Source organism: Furipterus horrens, unplaced genomic scaffold, assembly GCF_987537825.1.
Source record: "Furipterus horrens unplaced genomic scaffold, mFurHor1.1.pri manual_scaffold_13, whole genome shotgun sequence".
NCBI lineage: Eukaryota > Metazoa > Chordata > Mammalia > Chiroptera > Furipteridae > Furipterus > Furipterus horrens.
Window position 1 is genome coordinate 20321850 of NW_028327183.1, and position 19737 is coordinate 20341586.

Below are 19737 nucleotides of genomic sequence, written 5' to 3' on the forward strand. Positions count from 1 at the left end.
AATTGGGTCACCTTTGTGGATGACAGAGAACACATTCATTATTTTCAAAAACCAATGAAGGAAAAAATTTATTTTTTTCAAATCTGTAAACGAAAAAGAAGTAAGCTTGTGGTCTACATGAACAGGACCACTGGGTAATTGAAGGCTAGATGAAGAGCCATCTCCCTGGAAGGACTCGAGATGATAAATGAGAAAGCAATTCAAGCCCCCAAAGAACTGATAGACCAGGCAGTGAACATCCAAGTCGGCTGACCTCACGAAAAAGAGAAACGGCCAGTCCTGACACCCCTGATGAAGGACGCCAGCCCCACCTACAGCCTGAAATCTCGGCAAGCACAGGGACAAGGAGGGAACGGTGGTGCCAACCTCTGGCACTGGACTGCTATTTCCCGAGCTACGCAGTTTACTGTGTGGGGACCTGGGGTCTGAAGAGGGAAGGGTGAAAACTGGATGCTTTTTCTGGGACTCTGGGTGTGGAGGGGGCTAAAGGCTGAGAAAGATGCCTGGGGCCCATCACGTGGTGGAGGGAGAAGCCTTCATGGGTAGGGGGGGATCTTGGTCCCAATGCCCACCCCTCAGGGCTATGGACTGCCTAGCCTGGCTAGGGACTCCTGCCTTCTAGAAAGCTCTATGTGCTGAAGCTGGCTACAGCAGGTAGGACCTGAATTCTACCCCAGGGAGGACGAGATGCAAAGGCCGCTTCCTGAGAAGGCGAGTGGCACGGGGGACGGGAGAGTGGGTGGATACCTGCACCCTTGAAATGGAGCGGTAATGTCGCCCCCTGGTGGGTAACAGGGAAACTGCAGTCCCACATCCCCAAAGTCACACGGACACGTGCAGTCAGTGTTTCTGTACAGAGGCTTTTATTGGGGACAATCAGGGCTGGGGTGGTAAGAGCCACAGGTTCAGTTGTTGGCCAGGATCTCCTCAACCCAGGGCATGAGCTCCGTGACACGGGCGTACACTGCAGGCGTGGAGGTGGAGCAGACGCCGCTGCCCCAGGACACGATGCCCACCAGGGTCCAGGCTCCATCCTTCTGGCAGACCAGGGGGCCGCCAGAGTCGCCCTGCAGGAGGAAAAAGGCCTTATTTCCGAGCCTGAAAGGGGGTTCTGGGGCCCTTGTGTGCCCTGACCTGGCTGAGTCTGGGGGAAGGCGGGGAGCATGCAGAGAAATAACAAGTGTGGACACAGTGGACGTGCACAAGATACCGATCTGGTCAAATGGCAGCCCTGGCTCTGCGACCTACTCCTGGAGGTGGCTGAACCTCTCAGCTCTGCCATCATCTGTAAAATGGGTTGAAAACACCCAGCTCGTGGGGTTGGTGTGAGTTGGGATGTCCGGGACCACATCCGGCCAGAGCAAGCCCTTATCAGGGCACTTATTAGTGCTGGTCCTGGCTTTCACTGGTGCATGGGGCAAGGAGTGAGGTTGGGTAAATTGTGGCAGAAAGGAGTGGCCCTCCTGGGCTGACCGGGGTGGAGCGAGGTCAGTGAGGATGGGCAGGTGGCACAAGTGAGGCCATACCATGCAGGAGGAGACACCGCTGGCACCAGCGCAGACCATCACATCAGTGATCTTGTTGCCCCAGAACTTCTTGCAGTCAGCGTTGGACAGGAGGGGCAGGGCCGCCTGCTGCAGCTTGTCAGGAGTCTTGTTGGCTGGAGGGACAGAGGGGGTGGGGTCAGCGCTCTTCATTCCACCAGCCTACCTGGGCGGGGGGCGAGGGGGGGGGACTAGGGGCTTGCTGGAGGTCCTGCCCTCCCACTGCATGGTCCTCAACCTTCATCATCACAACGATCATGGATGCGGAGTTCCTCACCTTCCCTTAGACCCCACTAGCGTTTGCGGATACAGACCCTTTCTGATTCCCCACCAGACAGTGGTGACTTGGCTTCAAGCACAGCTGTTCAAACAAAACCCGCTCTGCCAAGCCCTGGTTGGCTCTGGGCCCTGCCAGCCACTGTGTGGAGGGCTGTGTCCTCCTTTCCAGGGAGGGAAGCTGACATCCTTGTGACTGGAGACCCTGGAGGGGACCCACCACTCTTGGCAGCAGTGAGAAAGCACCCTCCCCCTGCTGCCTTTCCCAGCTGCTTCTAGGCAGAACTTAGGGCGCTGGAGGAAGAAAACCAGGCAGAGCCAGCAGCTGGGGAAGGGGAGGCCAGGCCCGACTCTCAGACACCCGAACCATGTTTTTATTCCATGTTTGGTAGGTTGCTAATTAAGAGGGTTTAAATAAAGAAGTGCAAAGATTTACAACTAATATTGGAATTTAGACCCCAGAAAAGAGCCCTATGGGTCCCATTGGGAGACTCCTGCTTCTCAGGCATCCCTGACCCCACAGAGCTTGCGGGTGAAAGGCCACACCACGCTCACCATTGTACTTGGTCTTGCCCCAGCCAGTGGTGGCGCACAGAGTCCCAGCAGGGAAGTCATCATCAGAGCTGGGCAGGCACACAGAGGACACGGTCTGGGAGAAGCGGGCAGGTGTGGCCAGCTTCAGCAGAGTGATGTCATTGCGGACGGTTAACATGTTGAACTTGGGGTTCTTGAAAACCTGTGGGGTGAGGCCAGAATGTCAAAGTGAAGCCCTGGGATCAATCAGCAATCTGCAGCTTCCAAGGAGATGAACTCCTCCCCTGGTGGCCCACTCAGGGCAAACAGACCCACACAGCTCGGCAGGGGAATTCTGAGGCCCCACCAGCTGGCTCCTGTCGCTCATGAAGCTGAAGGCTCTTCTCCCTCTTGCCCCCAGCCCAGCCCCTCAGCTGAGCCTCCCAGCCAGTCCAGCAGGGCCTGGGCGTACCTTGGCAATCTTCAGGACCTGGATGTCCTCCTCATCGGAGCCCTGGTCAAACTCTCCAGCCACGACCAGGTGGGAGGTCCTAGCAGAAGCATCTGGGAGTTAAAGGCACAGAACGTGCCTCCTCCCCTCCCCTCCCCCCTACCAGAGCCAGCCCAGGCACTCACTTGACCCCACAGTGGGCAGCGGTGACCACCCAGTCCTCGCTGATGAGGGAGCCGCCGCAGAAGTGGAAGCCGGTTTTGTCCTGGAGGAAGATGGGGAGGTCAGCGCTGACTGGACACCAGCAGCCCCCAGCAGGCCCGCCACCCCGTGTGTCCCCAACTCAGGCAGAATCCACCTCCTTACCTGCAGGGACACCTGCCAGGGCCAGGAGCCAGGGACAGCGTCCTCCCCATTGACGATCCTGGACAGACCGCTCAGCACGGGGTGGATAGCTGGGACGCCGCAGCCTGGGGTGGGGGGTAAGTGGGAGGGCAGGGAGGGGTGAAGAATGTCTGAGGCCTGGAACCAGTCTGCAGAAATCCTGGTTTCTACCTCAGCGCACCCAGATCACACAGGACCCCACCGCCACACTCCCTCCTCCAGGAAGCTTCTCCCAGCACCTCCCGGCCTGTAGGTTCAAGGATCCCCCTACACAGCCCGCCGACACCAGCCCTCCTCCGGAGGAGGCAGAGGGACAGGCCTGCCCCCATTCGGGCCGTGCTACCTGCAGGAGCAGGACAGGGGCTGAGAAAGCAGCCTCTCTGGCCTGACTCTGCGCCCCTTCTTTCTGAGACCTGAGACCAGTCACTGACTCTCTGATGTTCCCTTTCCTCAGGAAGCTGGGGAGTAAGTAACTCTAAGCTCATGGGGCGAAGCTCCCCTGTTCGATTAGGGGGTGAGGGGACATGGCATTGAAATCTGATACCCAAGGGCATGGGGAGTGGGGACTCAGACCCTGCCCGGGGAGCGGGAGATGCTCCATTTGACACAGGTGGGCCCACGCGGGATTTTCTATTCCCAAGATTTCAGGAACTACTCTTTGCACAAAATTTTTGCGTCTTAATTATTTAATAAAACGGGACTTTGAGTCCACACCATAAAAGGACACGTTGCGGAAAAAGAAAACAAAGGACTTGAATTGTCATTGGACGAGAAAAGACAGGTGTGCTTAATGCGTCCATGATGCAATTGCTGGGTCAGGCCCAGGTAAAGGCTCTGCCCCTGTGCACAGGTGTTACCAGTTGTGACGCCTACAACCAGCCAGGCCATCTCGAGGGTCACACAGACCTTGCTACCTGCCCCTCCTGGCCATGGGAATAGGGAAATGCACCAGAACATATGTCATCATAATAATCTATTTTCTTGTAGTAGCAAAAAGATTAGACATAAACAGCAACGTATTTACACAGCTGAGTACTTTATAGTGATTAAAGTAAACGAGCTGGGCCATCAATGGGGGTAAATCTATAACATTACGTGGGTGGAAAAACCCATGCGGTAAAACTGATGTAGAGTATCATGCTATTTATGTAAGTTTCACAAATGTTATACATTGCCTATGGATTTATAAATATGAGTAAATGTGTAAAAACCTGCACAGAAATGATATGCGGCAAGGTCAGATGAGGCTTCACCTTCCAAGGGAAGGAGGAAGGAGGGAGAGGGAAGTTTTCGCTGAGTCTATTTTATGTTTTAAAAGAAATACCTCAAACAAATCTGCTCAAAGGTAACATTTGCTAAAAACTCTGAGGATACATGGAAGTCATATAATTTTCTGAAAAAATTTTTTTTCTTTTACAATTTCTTCTTTGTTTTTTAATAGAAAATAAAATGTTAGCAAGTGCCTGGCACAGAAATGAAAACCTGGGCCTCCACCTTGGGCGGTGTCTGTGACCACCTCCTCATTCTGCCCACGGTCCCCACCTGGGCCACTTCGGGGGCCTCAGACCTCAGTGGAGCCCAGACTAGTCTTTTCCTCCCGTTGGGTGCAGGGCATGAGCCTCAGAAAGTCCAGGAGCCCTCTGCTTGCCTGTTTCTGCGTGGGTTCCCCGGGTGCAGGGAATGGGACTCAGAGCTTCCTCTTGGCCGGGCCCTGGGGTTCACTCTGGACAGAGCCGCTCTGTCACCAGAGTCAGTGAGGACTTAGGGACCTCCTCCCCGCCACATCCAGGCCTGGCTGCCTGCCCCCATCCACACACTCACCAAAGGCGGCCCCCACGAGGGCAAAGCAGGAGAGGAACCAGAGAAAGGCCATGTTGCTGCAGTTGGGAAGATGTGTGGTACCTGCAGAGAGGGCTCCTTTTATATTCCCCTGAGCCTCTGAAACATCACCAAGCCCCTTGGTCCTGCCCAGTCAGAGAAGCCTGAGAGCTGCCCTCCCTGTTATCCATTGACCTTGGGCGATAAGTGGGGGCCAAGCCCCTCTTGCAGCCAGACCTGGCTCTCAGCCCTGAGAAAGGGGCAGCTGCCCTGGTCCAATGACACCCATAAGACTTGGCAACACCAGACATTCCCGGGGTGCATGGGCAAGGCCAGCACCCAGGCTGGGAGCCCAGGTCCTGCAGAGCCCAGCTCTGTGCATCTGTGCCAGGACGCAACTATAGGGGCCTCTGCTGATCCCAGTGCAACACGGGGGATCCTTAGCTCCTAGTAACAGATGTTCCCACCATGGGATCAAAGAAGTAGTTCAAAGAAGCCCAACTTATCATCCATGGGAGGCCTCCAGGCCCATGAACACAGGCTGCAGATTCTCAGCAGAGAGCATGTTCCATGTATCACTCCTCAGAAAGCGAAGTATTATACACATATTCTGGGCTATCCAGAGGGGCACCTCGAAACCAGCCCAGCACGTAGCTTCTGGGCAGATGTGAGGGTTTGTGTGGGCCTGAAGGAGTCGCCCCGCAGTGGCCGCATGGCCACCAGCAGGTTACAGGTTGCTGGCTGTCCCATGTCTACCACTGGGCTCAGCTGAATTCTCCTTTTCTGTGATAACTCACAATTTAAGAAACTAGTCCTTGCATAAAACTTTCATGTCATAAAATGGGGCTCTGATTCCACACCATTAAAGGATGCACTGAGGAAACAGAAAAGGAATGATTTAATTGTCACAAGGACAATGAGAAGAGGACAGGTGTGTGTGTGCATTTGCCCTAAGCGGAGGCAGAACAACTTCTCAGCATCTGTACGCAGGATCCTCCTCTCCCCTGGGCCAGGCCGAGGTCTGGATGCCGGGGTACTCACAGGGACTGACACACCACGCCCCGGCCCTCATGGGCCGACACCCCAGTGAGAGAGACAGATGCTAAACAAATAAGAATATAATGCTTTTTGCAGCATTTTTTACAATAGCCAAGATGTCAAAGCAACCCAAGTGCGCATCAATAGATGAGTGGATAAAAAAGAAGTGGCTGTACATGTATATAAAGGAACATGACTCAGCCATAAAAAAGAACGGAATCTTACCCCTTGCGACAGACGGATAGACCTGGAGGGTATTATGCTAAGTGAAATAAGCCAGTCAGAGAAAGACAACTACCATATGACTTCACTAATAATGTAGAGTATAAAGAACAAAATAAATAAACAAAATAGAAACAGACTTATAGATACAGAGAACAGACTGATGGCTGCCAGAGGAAAGGGGCTGGGGGGCCTGGGTGAAGGGATTAGGATGTACAAATTAGTAGTTACAGAACAGCCATGGGGATGTAAGTACAGCATGGGGACTATAGTCAATCATACTGAAATAAGTATGTACAATGCCAGGTGGGTACTAGAAATATTGAGGGGAACACTTTGTAAATTATGTAATTGTCTAACCACTAGGCTATACACCTGAAACCAATACAAAATAAAATTGAAAGTAAAGAGAAGAATATAATGTTTTAAGTCCAATAACTGGGGAGAGGGAATGCGGACCGCTATTGCTCAGGACAGTTCGTGCGGGCCTCACCGATGAGCAGGTTTGCAAAGACCAGTTTGGCGGGCAGACTGAGCCTTCTTCCAACACCTCTGGGGGCCCTGTAGTTAACAGTTACCTGGAGAAGGTGGTCAGAGTGAGCAGGACAGTGTCACTTGTCCAGGCTTGAACTTTATTGGCTTTGAAGATTTGTCTTTGGTTGTAAATTCAGTTTTTTTGGTTTTTTTGGAGTTGTGTGCTCTCTGCAGGATGAGGGGCACCAGCTGAGCAGAGCTCTGACCGGGAGGAACAGGGGCCATAGCTAGGACAGGTTCTGAGGCCCTGAACCCTCTCGGTGTGTAAGGGCTGAGGCAGCCACATTTCGGGGAACGTGGAGGATGGGGCCAGCTGCCATTTACTAACTGGATCTGAAGCTTTTTGAAGTTCTAACTGGTATGTGCAGTCATCCAGGGATGTCCTGGCTGAGCGGCAGCCCTGGCTTGGAGCATGAGGAATCCATATTTAAACGTCAAGCCAGGGTAATTTATTGAAATATTAACATCTGCCAGCTCCCCCCACCCCCTTCACTCATTCCAAGCAGGTAGCCAAGCCATTTGTATTTTTCTTGACTCGGGGATTTTCCCAGAGCAGAAAACAGAAGCAGGTCTGCTGTACCAGTCGCTGCTCAGCCGGCGGCGGGAGTGTAGGAGGAACTCGGCCGTGGAGGGCCACACCCGGTCTGCAGAGAAATGTCTGTGTATTCGGTGATGTGTTTTTTACTTTGAGCAACAACTTTGGCCCCCAACCCACGCCCCCATTCCAACCAGACCACGAGGTGCACACTGCCTGGGAGCAGGATGTTCAACTTGCTCAGAGTGACAGCCACTGCTCTTGCCTAAAGCCATCTCCTCCTTTTTGTCCGCACAGAGGGTCCCCATGGAGCGTCACTCCACGCGGCTCTCAGGGATTAGAACTCTGATTAACAGAAGCCAGTGAAAGCAAACAGGGCCCCAGGAGCCCAGCCCCAGCCGTCCTTGGCAGTCTTGTGTGGATGTGGTACTTGGCACTTTGGCCGCCACCTTGAGACCCAAGGAAGAAAGACAGAGATCCTGACCCAGAGCTACCTACGCCATCACTGAGCTGCTGAGCAGAGGCTGGCACCTGCATGCTCCGAGTGTATGTGCTCATCTGGGAAAAGCTAAACCTTATTGTTTAGCCACTGTCAGCCATGTATTTTTATTACAAAAAGCATCTTAATTGATACAAAATAATCCTAAGAAGGGTGCTAGATGTCTTCCATTTTCGCCTTCGGATCCGCTCTCTACCTTTCTGCACCTTGTTGGCCTCCAGCAGATGGACTCTCAGGGATGAGACCGCAGGACAGCTTCTCAGGCCCTCTGGCCTCCTCTTGGGGTCAGCCTGGGGGAGGCCCAGCAGGAGCAGGGTCCCACCAGGGGTAGGAGAGAGAAGTGGGGGGAGTAATTCTCGGGTTCCCTTCCTGAAGGCGGCTGTGGGCTGGCTGCCCCCCTCTACAGAGGCCACAGCTCCCTCAGGCAGCCCTCTCTGCACAGCGACCCTTCTGGGTTCCACAACCACTCGCCTTGTCCCTTCAGTGCTGGGTGTGTCTCCGTTGTTGCTAAACCCTGTGCACCTCACTATCCTTTGTTGGTTTCCCTATGTCCTACACACACATTTGTAAAATTTCCCTTTATTAAAACTCCTCAAGCCCTGACTAGTGTAGCTCAGTGGGTTGGGTGTTGTCCTGAAAACCAAAGGGTCCCAGTTTGATTCCCGGTCAGGGCACACACTTGGCTTGCAGGCCAGGCCCCTGGTTGGGGGCCTGCTAAAGGCCACTGATTGGAGTTTCTCTCACACATCGATGTTTCTCTCCCTCTCTTTCTCCTTCTTTTCCCTTCTCTCTAAAAAAAAAAGAAATAAAATCTTTAAAAACAAACAAACAAACAAACAAACAAACAAAAAACCCTCCTCAAGTAGCCCTGGCTGGTGTGGCTCAGTTGGTTGGAGCATCATCCTGTAAACTGAAATGTCACGGGTTCAATTCCCAGGCAGGGCACTTACCTACCTAGGTTGCAGGTTTGATCCCTGGTCGGGCTGCTATGGAAGCAACCAATCAACGTTTCTCTCTCCCTCTCTCTGCTCCCTTTCCTCTCTCTCTAAAAGCAATGGAAGAAAAACAAAACAAACAAACAAAACCTCAAGTAACCCAGTGTGAGTGTGCCATCTGTTTTCAGGCGGGACCACGACTGTTGTAGTAATTGTGCCCCAGGACCACCAAGCACGGGACTCTGGAATTCGTTGGCTCACCCAGTGGAGTCAAGGGCAACCAAGAGCCAGGAAAGATGAGACCTCAGGGCCATGGCAGGCAGTGGCACCACATTTACTGCAATAACACTGGAGGTGGCAGAGGCTGAGGCGCAGGTGGGAACGGGAACTGGAGGTCAGGCAGCAGACAGTGGCAATGAGTTCCTCCAGCACCTGATCATAAATATCAGGGAGTCATACAAATGGCCAATAAGGGGATCAAAACCACAGTAAGATATCACTTCATACCCATTAGGATGACTAAGATAAACAAAACCAAAAACAATAAGAAAGAATTGGGAAAGGTGTGGAGAAATCTGAACCCTTGTGCACTGTTGGTGAGAATGGGAAATCGCGCAGCCACTGTGGAAAAACAGTATGGTAGTTCCTCAAAAATTGAAAATAGATTGATCCTGCAATCCAAAAGAATTAAAAGTAGAGTTTCAAAAGGACATTTGTTCACCCATGTTCGTAGCCCAGGAGAGGCCTTGGGACGGGGAAGAGAAACGCAGGGGCAGGGCCGCGGACCGCGCCTCCACCAGCTTCTGGCTCCTGCCGCCGCTGCGGTGGGACACCCGCGGCCCACCCTCCCCTCCCCTCCCCTACGGGCAGCTGAGCCGGTTCCCAGCCCTCCGCCACCTGTGTACCAGGCAGGGGTGCAGGGCTGGAAGGTCCCGGCCAGCTGTTTGCTCCCAACCCGCCCCGGCCGCAAGTCGCCCAGGGCCACCGCGTCCCCACCTGCCCTGCCCCTCCCCCACTCAGGCCTCGGCATCCTGCCGCTGCCAGAGGCTCTTGGCCCCTGCTCCCTACGGTGTCTTCACCAGGGCTTCCTCGGTCGGCCCCTCGGCCACGCCACGCCGGCGACACCCAGGAATGCTGCGCCAGGCCTTTGCCCTGGCTGTTCCCGGGCGTGAACACTGTCTCCTCCGAGCTGCGCTGGGTGCTCCCCAGCAAACTCTTAGCTCTCATTGGACCGCACCCGTCTGAGTGAGGCCCTCCTGCCTCGGTAGTAGTAACAACAATAATGACAATATAACTACTTAGTCAGTGGTGATGGATATTTTATTTTATTTTTACCCTTTCCCCCAAACTCTCCCACCCCTTCCCTCGTGTAAGCTTGATGAAGCGGGAATCCGTGTTTCTTTTCTGGATGGTTCTGTTCCAGCAGCGGCCTGGAAGCCTTGATAGAAGAACGGTTTCGTACAGATGGGTCCACAGTCTGCATCCTGTTTTGTGCCCTACTGTCCCTCCTATTTACTGACGCATGGTGACCATCCCTCCCTGTCATTAGTCAGTCTTCTAGAATGTGCAAAGGGCACCAACAGGCAACTCAAGTACAAGGAGCAACCACCGTGGACTGTGCGTTAGGTCTGGTCCTCGCCCGCTCGATGTGGGCCACACCCTTTCATAACGTGGGACACATACTCTGCGCAGCCCCATTTTCCACACATAGAAAAAGGATCAGAGAGGGTAACTTGCCAAGGCCGATACCTGCACTGGGAATCACCCTACAATAATCAATGCAATAGAAATCAGGACCAGCAATGAGGCATTATCTTCCCTGTGTGTTTTTGGGGGCTTGTCCTGCACCTGGCAGCCTCACCCTCAAATTTCTCTCTTCCCAGTTGCTGGTAAGGGCCTACCTCATAGCCCAAGCCAGAAACAGGCCTCCCTGCTCCCGTTATCCCACCTGGCACAGCCTGCGTCAGCTCTCGCTGGGGCACTAGCAGGGCCCCCGAGGCTGGCCCTTGGGCCCCGTCTCGCCCCAGATGGCCTATGTGCAGCTCCAGGGACCCATGGAGACCCAGGTCTGTGTGGACCGGCAGTGCACTGCCCGCCCCTCCAAGCCACACGGCAAACAGCCCTAGGGACCACCGCCGATGCTGAGGCAAGCCTTCACTTGAGTCTTCATGGCCATCCACCCTCAAAACCTGGGGAGCACCCTTAGCCCCTGGCCGTCTGTGCCCTCACCTGCAACGCTATTGCGGCACCTGCCCCCTACTTGACCACAATGCCCAGGGGTTTCTGAACAACTAACAGATCAACTAAATGACTTGTCCAAGGTCCTCCAGACCATGAGAGACTAGGCTGGGGCTCAAATCTTGCCCAGGTCTGGGGGCTGTCACAGGGTCCCTCCCAAGGCAGGGCCTGGAGGAGGGAGCCGCATGCAACGGGAATGAAAAACAGCCATAACATGTCATTTTCCCCTTGGCTGTGGGCCAAGGGCCACCTTGACAGGTCCCGCCTTTGCTCTTGGCCCTGAGGTCAGCCATGGCCACAGCTGCTGCTGTCCCAGGCAGGCCTGCTCCAGCACACCCTGCCCCCTCTGGCACATGCCCAGGAAAGGAACCGTCACTTCAAGGTTCCCAGATAACAGCCTGGTGCACAGGGATAAAATGGGGAGCCTCCCGGGCAGGTGCCCTACACCTCCCTGTGACATCATGGCATTCCTCTGGCTCCTCTCCTGCTTCGCCCTCCTGGGCACAGCCCTTGGTGAGTGCTGGGACAGGCGGAGGCCAGGCTGTCTCCCCAGCCCTGAGGCCAGCAAGGGGTCCCAGGTCCCTACTCTCAGTTCAGCTGTGCACAGTGGTGTGAGCCTGAGCGAGTCTTCCCGACTCTGAGCCTTACCAGCCCCATCTCTTTAATTGGGACACTGGGAAGTTTGGATCCGACGAGACAGTATGAGGCCTCTGGACAGGAGGTGGCTGTTCCCAGGGCTGCCCTGAGGCCTCACATCCTGCACAGGGGACAGAGAAGACAAGTCCAGAGGGACAGAAAGTTCTCTGAACAGTTAGTAGTTCCCAGACTCAGATTGTGAGCAGGTAGGCAGCCCCCATCAGCCCTTTTGGACCCTTGAACCCAGCGCTTTAAACTGGTTTGCTGAGTACTTAATACCTGCCAGGAGCAGAACAACTTCCTGCTGGGCCTGCTAACCTATCTTGTATCCTTTTACCACCTCTGCGAGGTTAGCAACTGTGGGGTCCTCATTTTGCTGATGGGAAAACTGAGACTCAGCAGTGAAGTTAGGCAGGGACAGGGCCAGCTTCAAACCAGTGCTCGGCCTCCCTGCCAGGCTCTGGCCCTGCACCCCCTCCCACTCCACCTGCTGGGCTTGTCTGAAGCACACGGCAGACTGAAGACACAGGGACTTCCTGGGGCAGAGGGACCTGAGTCGGGCCAGAGTTGACCTTGGTCTCCACCCCTCACCCCATCCTCCCATTCTCAGGCTGCGGTGTCCCCGCCATCCACCCCGTGCTGAGCGGTCTGTCCAGGATCGTCAATGGGGAGGACGCTGTCCCTGGCTCCTGGCCCTGGCAGGTGTCCCTGCAGGTAAGGAGGTGGATTCTGCCTGAGTTGGGGACACATGGGGTGGCGGGCCTGCTGGGGGCTGCTGGTGTCCAGTCAGCGCTGACCTCCCCATCCTCCTCCAGGACAAAACCGGCTTCCACTTCTGCGGCGGCTCCCTCATCAGCGAGGACTGGGTGGTCACCGCTGCCCACTGCGGGGTCAGGTGAGGTCCTGGGGTCCCCATAAAACCATTTGGGGTGGGTGGAGGCCCCTCAGGATGGAGGGTTAGTCCTCTAACTCCATTCCTCAGTTTCCCAATATTGAAATGTATAGGAAAGTCAGGTCTTGCTGGTCTCCCAGTGGGTCCCTGGGAAGGAAACGCAGGGCAGGCTCTAGGCAGTTGTCCTAGGAGTGGGTTCTGAAATTCTGAGCTCCCATCTCTTTGATCAGCACCACATACACACCCATGGGCCCTGGCTGGTTTAGCTCAGTGGATTGAGCGTCGGCCTGCGAGCTAAGTGTCGCTGGTTCGATCTTCCAGTCAGGGTACATCAGAGAAGGAAAACTCTGACTCCAAAAAACCTCCACTGCCTTGCGGCATACCTCTTCAGGGGAAAGGCTAAGGGAGTAAACCCTGACAGAAAATCCGGAGCCGGAGTCCCTAAGGCGGTTTGACGTTGTAGTCAACACCGGCAACTCCTGCGGCGCACCTGAAGCCAAGCTGTATTGACTCCGTCTTTCCCTTGGACCCTTCAGCTGCGAAGAGAGGGGGGGTCTGCTGCATGGGCAACAGCAGACCCTCCATATCACCCTGCCCAGGCTCTGTAGCTTCAGCGTCATCGCAAGATGTCGATTCAACACGGGAGGAGACAGATACCGTGTCACTCCCGAGTCGGACTGCACAGCCATTCTCGGCGGTGCAGATAGACTCTTGAGAAGCTACACCATCGTCTCTCGAGACGGACGGCTGCTGACGACGACACACCCATGTATCTGCACATGCACACACGCACCCTGCACTCCCGGCAGGACCCCACCACCTCATAGCAGGAACCTCTCCTTTCTTTGGCCCTCTCCAGAACCTCCCATGTGGTCGTGGCCGGCGAGTTTGACCAGGGCTCAGATGCCGAGGACATCCAGGTGTTGAAGATTGCCAAGGTACGGTGACCCCAGAACCCATTTGGCCCCAGGCATGGCGGGCCCTTGGGAGTTGCAGCCCAGGCTAACTGGGCTGTACCCACAGGGCTGGGGCGAGTGAGAAGGGGAGCCCCAGCTCCTCCCAGTCACCACGATACCCCATCACGATGTGCAAAGGAGAAAGCAGGGTGTGCGAGGCTCCGTGCAGGGATGGTCTGCACCTCCGCCCTAGGCCTGGGCTCCTGGACCCACAAAAGGAGCTGCCAAATGGAACAGGCCGTTGCTCAGAGAAGGGGCCGAGGAGAGGAGGGGTAGCCCAGCCGTGTGTCAGTTTCTTCCCAGACCCCAACTGTGGCTGTTGGCCCAACCCCACAGGTTTTCAAGAACCCCAAGTTCAACATGTTCACCATCAACAATGACATCACCCTGCTGAAGCTGGCCACGCCCGCCCGCTTCTCCCAGACCGTGTCTGCCGTGTGCCTGCCTAGTGAGGCCGACGACTTCGCTGCGGGGACACTGTGCGCCACCACAGGCTGGGGCCTGACCAAACACAGCAGTGAGTGACCCCTGGGCGGGCAGGCGGGCGGTGGAGGCTGCGGGCAGGGTGGGCTGCAGTTGCTGAGCACCCACCCTGCCCTTGCAGATGCCAATACCCCCGAAAAGCTGCAGCAGGCGGCCCTGCCCCTCCTGTCCAACGCTGAATGCAAGAAGTTCTGGGGCAGCAAGATCTCCGACCTCATGGTGTGCGCAGGCGCCAGCGGTGTCTCCTCCTGCATGGTATGGCCTCCCGGGCTCACTCTGCACCCCTTCCCTCCCAGCCTTCGGTGGGTTCAGGCAAAAGCCTAGGCCAGGGGCTCCGGCAGAGAGGAAATGGAAGTAGCAGGCAGGTGCTTTTCTAGGACCTGCCACTTTCTTCCTGGGCATTCCCATCTGAGCATTTGGGAAGGCAGGGCTCCTGGTGGATCATCAATGACGCCGGCCAAGTGCCAGAACAGGGGGATCTGGTCTTGGAGTCACCACAACGCAAAATCCCATTGGTGTTGGCGCCCGAGCAAATGGTGCACCCTGCGGCTGTGCAGGACGCAGCCTGGGCAGTGGAAGGCGGAAGCACAGGAGGGCTCCTGAAGCAGCCCTCCCTTCCTCACGGTGGCCCCGTGGCCAGCACACCCCATGCTTTCCTCCTATCAATCAACCACCTTCACTGATCCTGACAAAACCTCGCCCCTGGGGGTGGCCCAGACTTCCAGGGCACAAACCACAACGGAAGCAGAGGCCCAGGTTTCTTGCACAATCTCTCCAGTACCTTGGTGCTGGGACTGCTGGACGTCAGGCCCTGGACAGGGCTCTGAAACTATACTCAGGGGCCTCTGGGCTGCCAGGTCTAAGCCTCCCTCTCCTTCTCCTGCAGGGCGACTCTGGCGGCCCCCTGGTCTGCCAGAAGGATGGAGCCTGGACCCTGGCGGGCATCGTGTCCTGGGGCAGCGGCACCTGCTCCACCTCCACCCCTGGTGTGTACGCCCGTGTCACGGAGCTCATGCCCTGGGTGCGGCAGATCCTGGCCAACAACTGAGCCCCTCGCCCTGCCCTGGTCTCCCTGCCAACCCTGCTCCCACAAAGCCTCAATAAACCTGTGAAAAACATATTGATGGTGTCCGTGTCCTGTGTTGGGGCCTCCAAGGCTTCCCTGCTTCTGAACTCGGGCCTTCTCTGAGCCAGGCAGCAGGGGGTCCCTGGGAAGGCCTCTCCTTAGTCCATGTCTCCAGAGTGGCTGGGAAGGACCCAGGCAGATAAATGGGACCTTGGCCCCGATGCTCCCACCTAGGACCTGGGGTCCTTACCACCTGCTCCCTGCTCATCCTGCTTGGGGCCTGGCGCTACGGAGTATCATCCAGGGGGTGAGCCTGCTATTGGCTCCACACACCTCTGGTTCCAGGAACCCTCCCAGGAGCAGCCCCCGGGCTGCCTCTCCCAGGTCCACACTGGAGACCCTGGAAGGGACCCACCACTCTCAGTCGTTGACAAGGGAGCTGCTGCCCTTTGCCAGCTGATTCTGACCTGTTAAAAGGACCACCCAAGGAAGCTGTGCTCTGGGCAGAACTTAGGGTGCTCGAGGAAAGAAAAGCAGGGCCAGCAGCCAGGGGAGGGGAGGGAAGGCCAGACTCTCAGAGCCCCAAACCAGACCCTGACACCTGACTCCCAGCCTGGACTACACAGCAGGCGGGACACACCCTGGGCTCCCGAGGTCTTGCAGCCATTCACAGACCTCACCCCCACCTGCAGGAGATACCTGGCCTCAGCTCCCTGGCCTGGTCCTGTTTTCCATGGTCTTGATTATCTTCTGCTGGGACCCTCACGCCCCCAAGAGGCCACCCAGAGCCTCGCCAAGGGTCCCTTCCACCCACTACTCCTACCCTGGGCATCCACCGTGGGGACCAATCTGCCTTCCCACCCAAGGGTCCTCTTGTCTCTCACACCTCAGGAGGCTGCTTTTCATTTTTAAAATTTTATTTAAATGTAGACTATTAGCCAAATGATTGGAAAATCAATAATGAAAAATAGTTTTTTAGGGTTTTCTCCTAGTGCTGAGAAGGAACACATCACAGCTGCACTGACCCCTGGTGGGGGGCATGGCAGCCTCATGGGGGCTGTCACCCAAGACTGTGTGGGTCAAGGGCCCTGTATGCTTCTGGCTGGGCCACCAGTGTGGGGACCCTCCCCAGGCGTGCAGTGCACTCAGGGAGGACCACCGGCCTGCTCCTTGGCCTCAGCTCCAGAGGCCTAGCTCTGCGTGGGTTTGCCTGAGCCACATCCTGCCCTGTCATAAATATGTACAAATCCCTGGACAGTCTGGGGCACCAGGCCTGGGTGGAGCTGGGGCTGCCTGCTCCTATGCCTGCAGCACCGACTCTCGGGGAGGGTGCCCGGGGCCGTTTGGACCATCAGCGCCCCCTCCCCTGCCCTCTGTCCCTCCGGCCACCTGTTCTCAGGCGGCCGCCAGCTGGCCCAGGACCCGGCGGAACTGCTGGGTGCTGTGGCCCAGCTCCTTGACCCTGTCCACCATGTCCTGGGCGGCAGTGGGGGACGGGTACTGCAGGGCGGCGGCCTTGGTGGTGGCCACGATGCCGCGCAGGAGGTCGCACAGCAGGTTGCTGTAGTGCGTCACCTGGCTGCGCACATCGGCTGCCTGCGCCTGCCGCGACAGCGTGTCCCCGATGAACACCAGCTTGTGGGCGCTGAGGATGACGAACTTGCTGTGCGCCACGAAGATCCTGGGCGGCTGGTTGGTGGCCACGGCGGTGTAGAAGGCGTCCACGGCGTTGGTGAGCGTGCTCAGGTTCGCCTCGCACTGCTCCAGGTAGAAGAGCAGCAGCTGCCGGTCCGAGGGCCCCAGGCCGCCAGCCCGCCCCGGGGCCGGGGGCTGCGCCGGCGCCCAGCTGGTCAGGTCGTGGTCTATGGGCCGGGACACCTCCTGCTCCAGCCGCTCAAACTGCTTCAGCTGCGGAGAGGGAAATAAGGTGAAGCTGCAGACACAGCAAGGGGGAGTAAAACGGGACGGCACTCGGGAGCCAGCGTCGTGCGGAACAGGCCGCCTCTGTCCCGCTGGCGGAGTGTGCGTCCTTAGCAAATAGCTTTTTTTTTGTCTCCAAATAACTTTCACCAATCTCATTTATGGCTCCCTTTATGTACAAATGACAAAATGATAGAAATGGAGAACAAAGGAGCGGCTACAAGGTGAGGGACATCAGTCTCTTGGTCTGGGTGCCGCTCTCCAGTCAGTATGGAATTGTGGGGAGGAAACTGGGTGACAGGTACACAGGGCTGCTCTGTATTCTCTTTGCAACTTCCTGTGAATCTATAAATTTTCAAAATGAAAAGTTAAAAAAAACCCACCATGTTCTTCCTAACATATACAACATAAAAAGATTCATATACACCAAGTGGAAAAAGAAAAAAAAGGTAACCATCACCTAGAATCCCAGGCACCCAAAATACTGTTAAAAAATCCAGTAAGTTATCTTTTAGAACTACACATTAAAGTTATTTGCACATAAAATAACATGTTCAAAAATGATTTGGGATAAGAGGGGCCAGATAAAACAGGATTAGCTGCTGTGTCAAGAAAGGCTGAAGCTGAGTACTGTAAATGGGACCCAGGAACTAGTTTCTTCAATTTTATAAACATATTACATTTTTCATAATAAAAAATCTAAATAAAAAAAATGCCTTGGTATTTATAAAAGTTCAGAAAACAAAAAGTTATACAAAAAATTGGTAAATATTCTTCAAAATTTTTCCTTTAAGCATGAAATTTCTTTTTAATTAGAAAACTGGAGCCCTGACTGGTGTGGCTGAGTGGATCGAACCTAAAGGTCGCTGGTTCGATTCCCAGTCAGGGCACATGCCTGGATTGTAGGCCAGGTTCCCAGTTGGGGGTGCACGGGAGGCAACCAATTGATGTTTCTCTCCTTCTCTGTCTCCCTCCCTTCACTCTTTAAAAATGAAGAAAGAAAATCTTTAAAAAAATATTACAAACACTTCAAACCTAGAAACTATACTTAATATTTTATCGCCTACTTTTTGCACCGAGAATGGGTCATTCATTTCATGTTTGTATAAATATGCACGTGGTAAGAGAGACATTTCCATTCGCAGGAGCCTTGCCTGGGAGTCATTGGTGTGAGTGACATGTCCTCACCAGAGCTGGTTCTGACCCAGGGACTGAGTGGCTGTGCCCGGCTGTGCACAGACTCAGGAAAAGATAAGTTCTATTCAAGCCTTAATTTAACTGGCAAAATCAACAGGAAACCTAACACTTAATACCACCCACCTCCCCCCTTAGGCAGCTATGGTAAGGCTCACCACTCAGTTCTCTTGTCTAGTAAGAGAATACCCTAATTTTTGTCTTCTTTTGAACTCTGGTGGTTCTTTTTCATTCTCTGACAATTCTTAATACAATAGCTATATAATAATCTATATACAAATGTTCATACTTCATGCAACCAATACTCTTTTAAGAGTTGTGGGGAGGAGGTTCCAGGCTTTTCACTGATATGGAAATGGAGCGATAAACCTCCTTGTCAATGCACTTCATGTACATGTATTTTACTTGTACTTGATGCCTCCGGACTAGGAACTATAGATCCTGAGTTTTTCCTATACATTTCTTTTATTCTAGCTTCCGGTAACTTCTCTAAGTGATCAATTAGATATGTGAAGAGAATTACATTCAGCACAGCAGTGTTTACAAAAGTAAAGCTGGAAACAACCTAAATGTCCAGCAACAGGGGATTGGTTAAATAAATGTTGGCAGAGTCCAGAAGAAATAAATTCTTAAATCTGTAGAGATTCCATATATTTTATATATAATCATTAACATTTATTCTTTTTTACTGAGCATCACCTATGTGCCAGAGACCTTCTAAGCACTGCTTTTTTTTACTTATAATTCACACACCAGCCCTGAGATGGATGCCACTGCGATCCCCACTTTGCAGCTGGGGTGATTGGCTTTGTACGCGTGCATCCCGGTCACAGGATGGAGCTGGCAGGCTCTCTCTGCCCTGGGGAAGGGGAGTGAGGGAAATCTTATGGGTGATATTTGTGTTTATCTTGTCCTCATCTATATTTTAATTTTTGTTATCTCCTAATCAGAATAAAATTCCCTTAATTATTTTTAACTATTTTTTTCAAATGATCCAAAATCTGAAGGAAATTCTACACTTGCCTATAATTTATCTGTAAAATTGGGTACAATGTAAATATTCAACAAGAGATGTTGTGTGGCCTTTAAAAATAATTTATGAAGAATGCCATGGAAAAATGCTCAAGATATAAGCAGACATAACTGTTCACAAAGTATCATGTTAAACACACCTCTGGGTAGCTTCTCCTCCTCTTTTTTATACTTTTCTCTGTGTGCGCCCTAAAACGGCTACCATGACTACTCTGATGGCAACATCAAACCAACACGCACAGGGAGACTGACGCAGGCGAGTAGGGACTGGCTGGCAGGGCCAGGAGGCTCAGCTCCCACAGGAGACAGGCTCCCGGGGACAGCGGGCTCCTCTGACGGGTGAGAAGCCTGTGCTGGGAGAAGCAGTGGCCCCGAGCGCATCCTCACCTGCTGCAGCTCCAGCTGACCCTTCCCCTGCCGCATGATGTTGCCCTTTTCCAACAGCTCCTTCTGAGTCTTCTCAAACTCTTCCTTCCCCTGGAGGGCACACAAGGACTGGGCTGAGTGAACCAGAAGCCCCACAGGCCAGCTGGGGCGCAGTGAGATGAGTGGCCACCATGTCCGGGTGGGG

General features: G+C 54.3%; 3 protein-coding genes across 4 annotated transcripts in view; 1 reads left to right on the forward strand and 2 right to left on the reverse strand.

Moving 5' to 3' along the window:
* Window positions 1-840: 840 nt before the first annotated feature.
* On the reverse strand, window positions 841-5071 carry LOC149994231 (chymotrypsinogen B). Its single transcript, XM_090260051.1, has 7 exons — window positions 4990-5071; window positions 3151-3254; window positions 2970-3049; window positions 2806-2884; window positions 2376-2556; window positions 1527-1660; window positions 841-1067 (listed from the first exon to the last, which is right to left on the reverse strand). The coding sequence occupies exons 1-7, from the start codon at window positions 5039-5041 to the stop codon at window positions 906-908; spliced, it is 792 nt and encodes a 263-aa protein (XP_090116177.1). The 5' UTR covers window positions 5042-5071; the 3' UTR covers window positions 841-905.
* A 6354-nt stretch (window positions 5072-11425) lies between these two features.
* On the forward strand, window positions 11426-15072 carry LOC149994232 (chymotrypsinogen 2). Its single transcript, XM_090260172.1, has 7 exons — window positions 11426-11500; window positions 12234-12337; window positions 12439-12518; window positions 13375-13453; window positions 13808-13988; window positions 14076-14209; window positions 14841-15072. The coding sequence occupies exons 1-7, from the start codon at window positions 11449-11451 to the stop codon at window positions 15000-15002; spliced, it is 792 nt and encodes a 263-aa protein (XP_090116298.1). The 5' UTR covers window positions 11426-11448; the 3' UTR covers window positions 15003-15072.
* An 847-nt stretch (window positions 15073-15919) lies between these two features.
* BCAR1 (BCAR1 scaffold protein, Cas family member) overlaps window positions 15920-19737 on the reverse strand; it is a 37780-nt gene continuing 33962 nt past the window's right edge. For both annotated transcript variants that reach the window (XM_090259748.1, XM_090259747.1), the window contains exons 6-7: window positions 19554-19643; window positions 15920-16928 (exon numbers count right to left, since the gene is read on the reverse strand). In XM_090259748.1, the coding sequence (XP_090115874.1) occupies window positions 16416-16928; window positions 19554-19643 (603 nt within the window). In that variant the 3' untranslated portion in view covers window positions 15920-16415. The remainder of the gene's footprint in view (window positions 16929-19553; window positions 19644-19737) is intronic.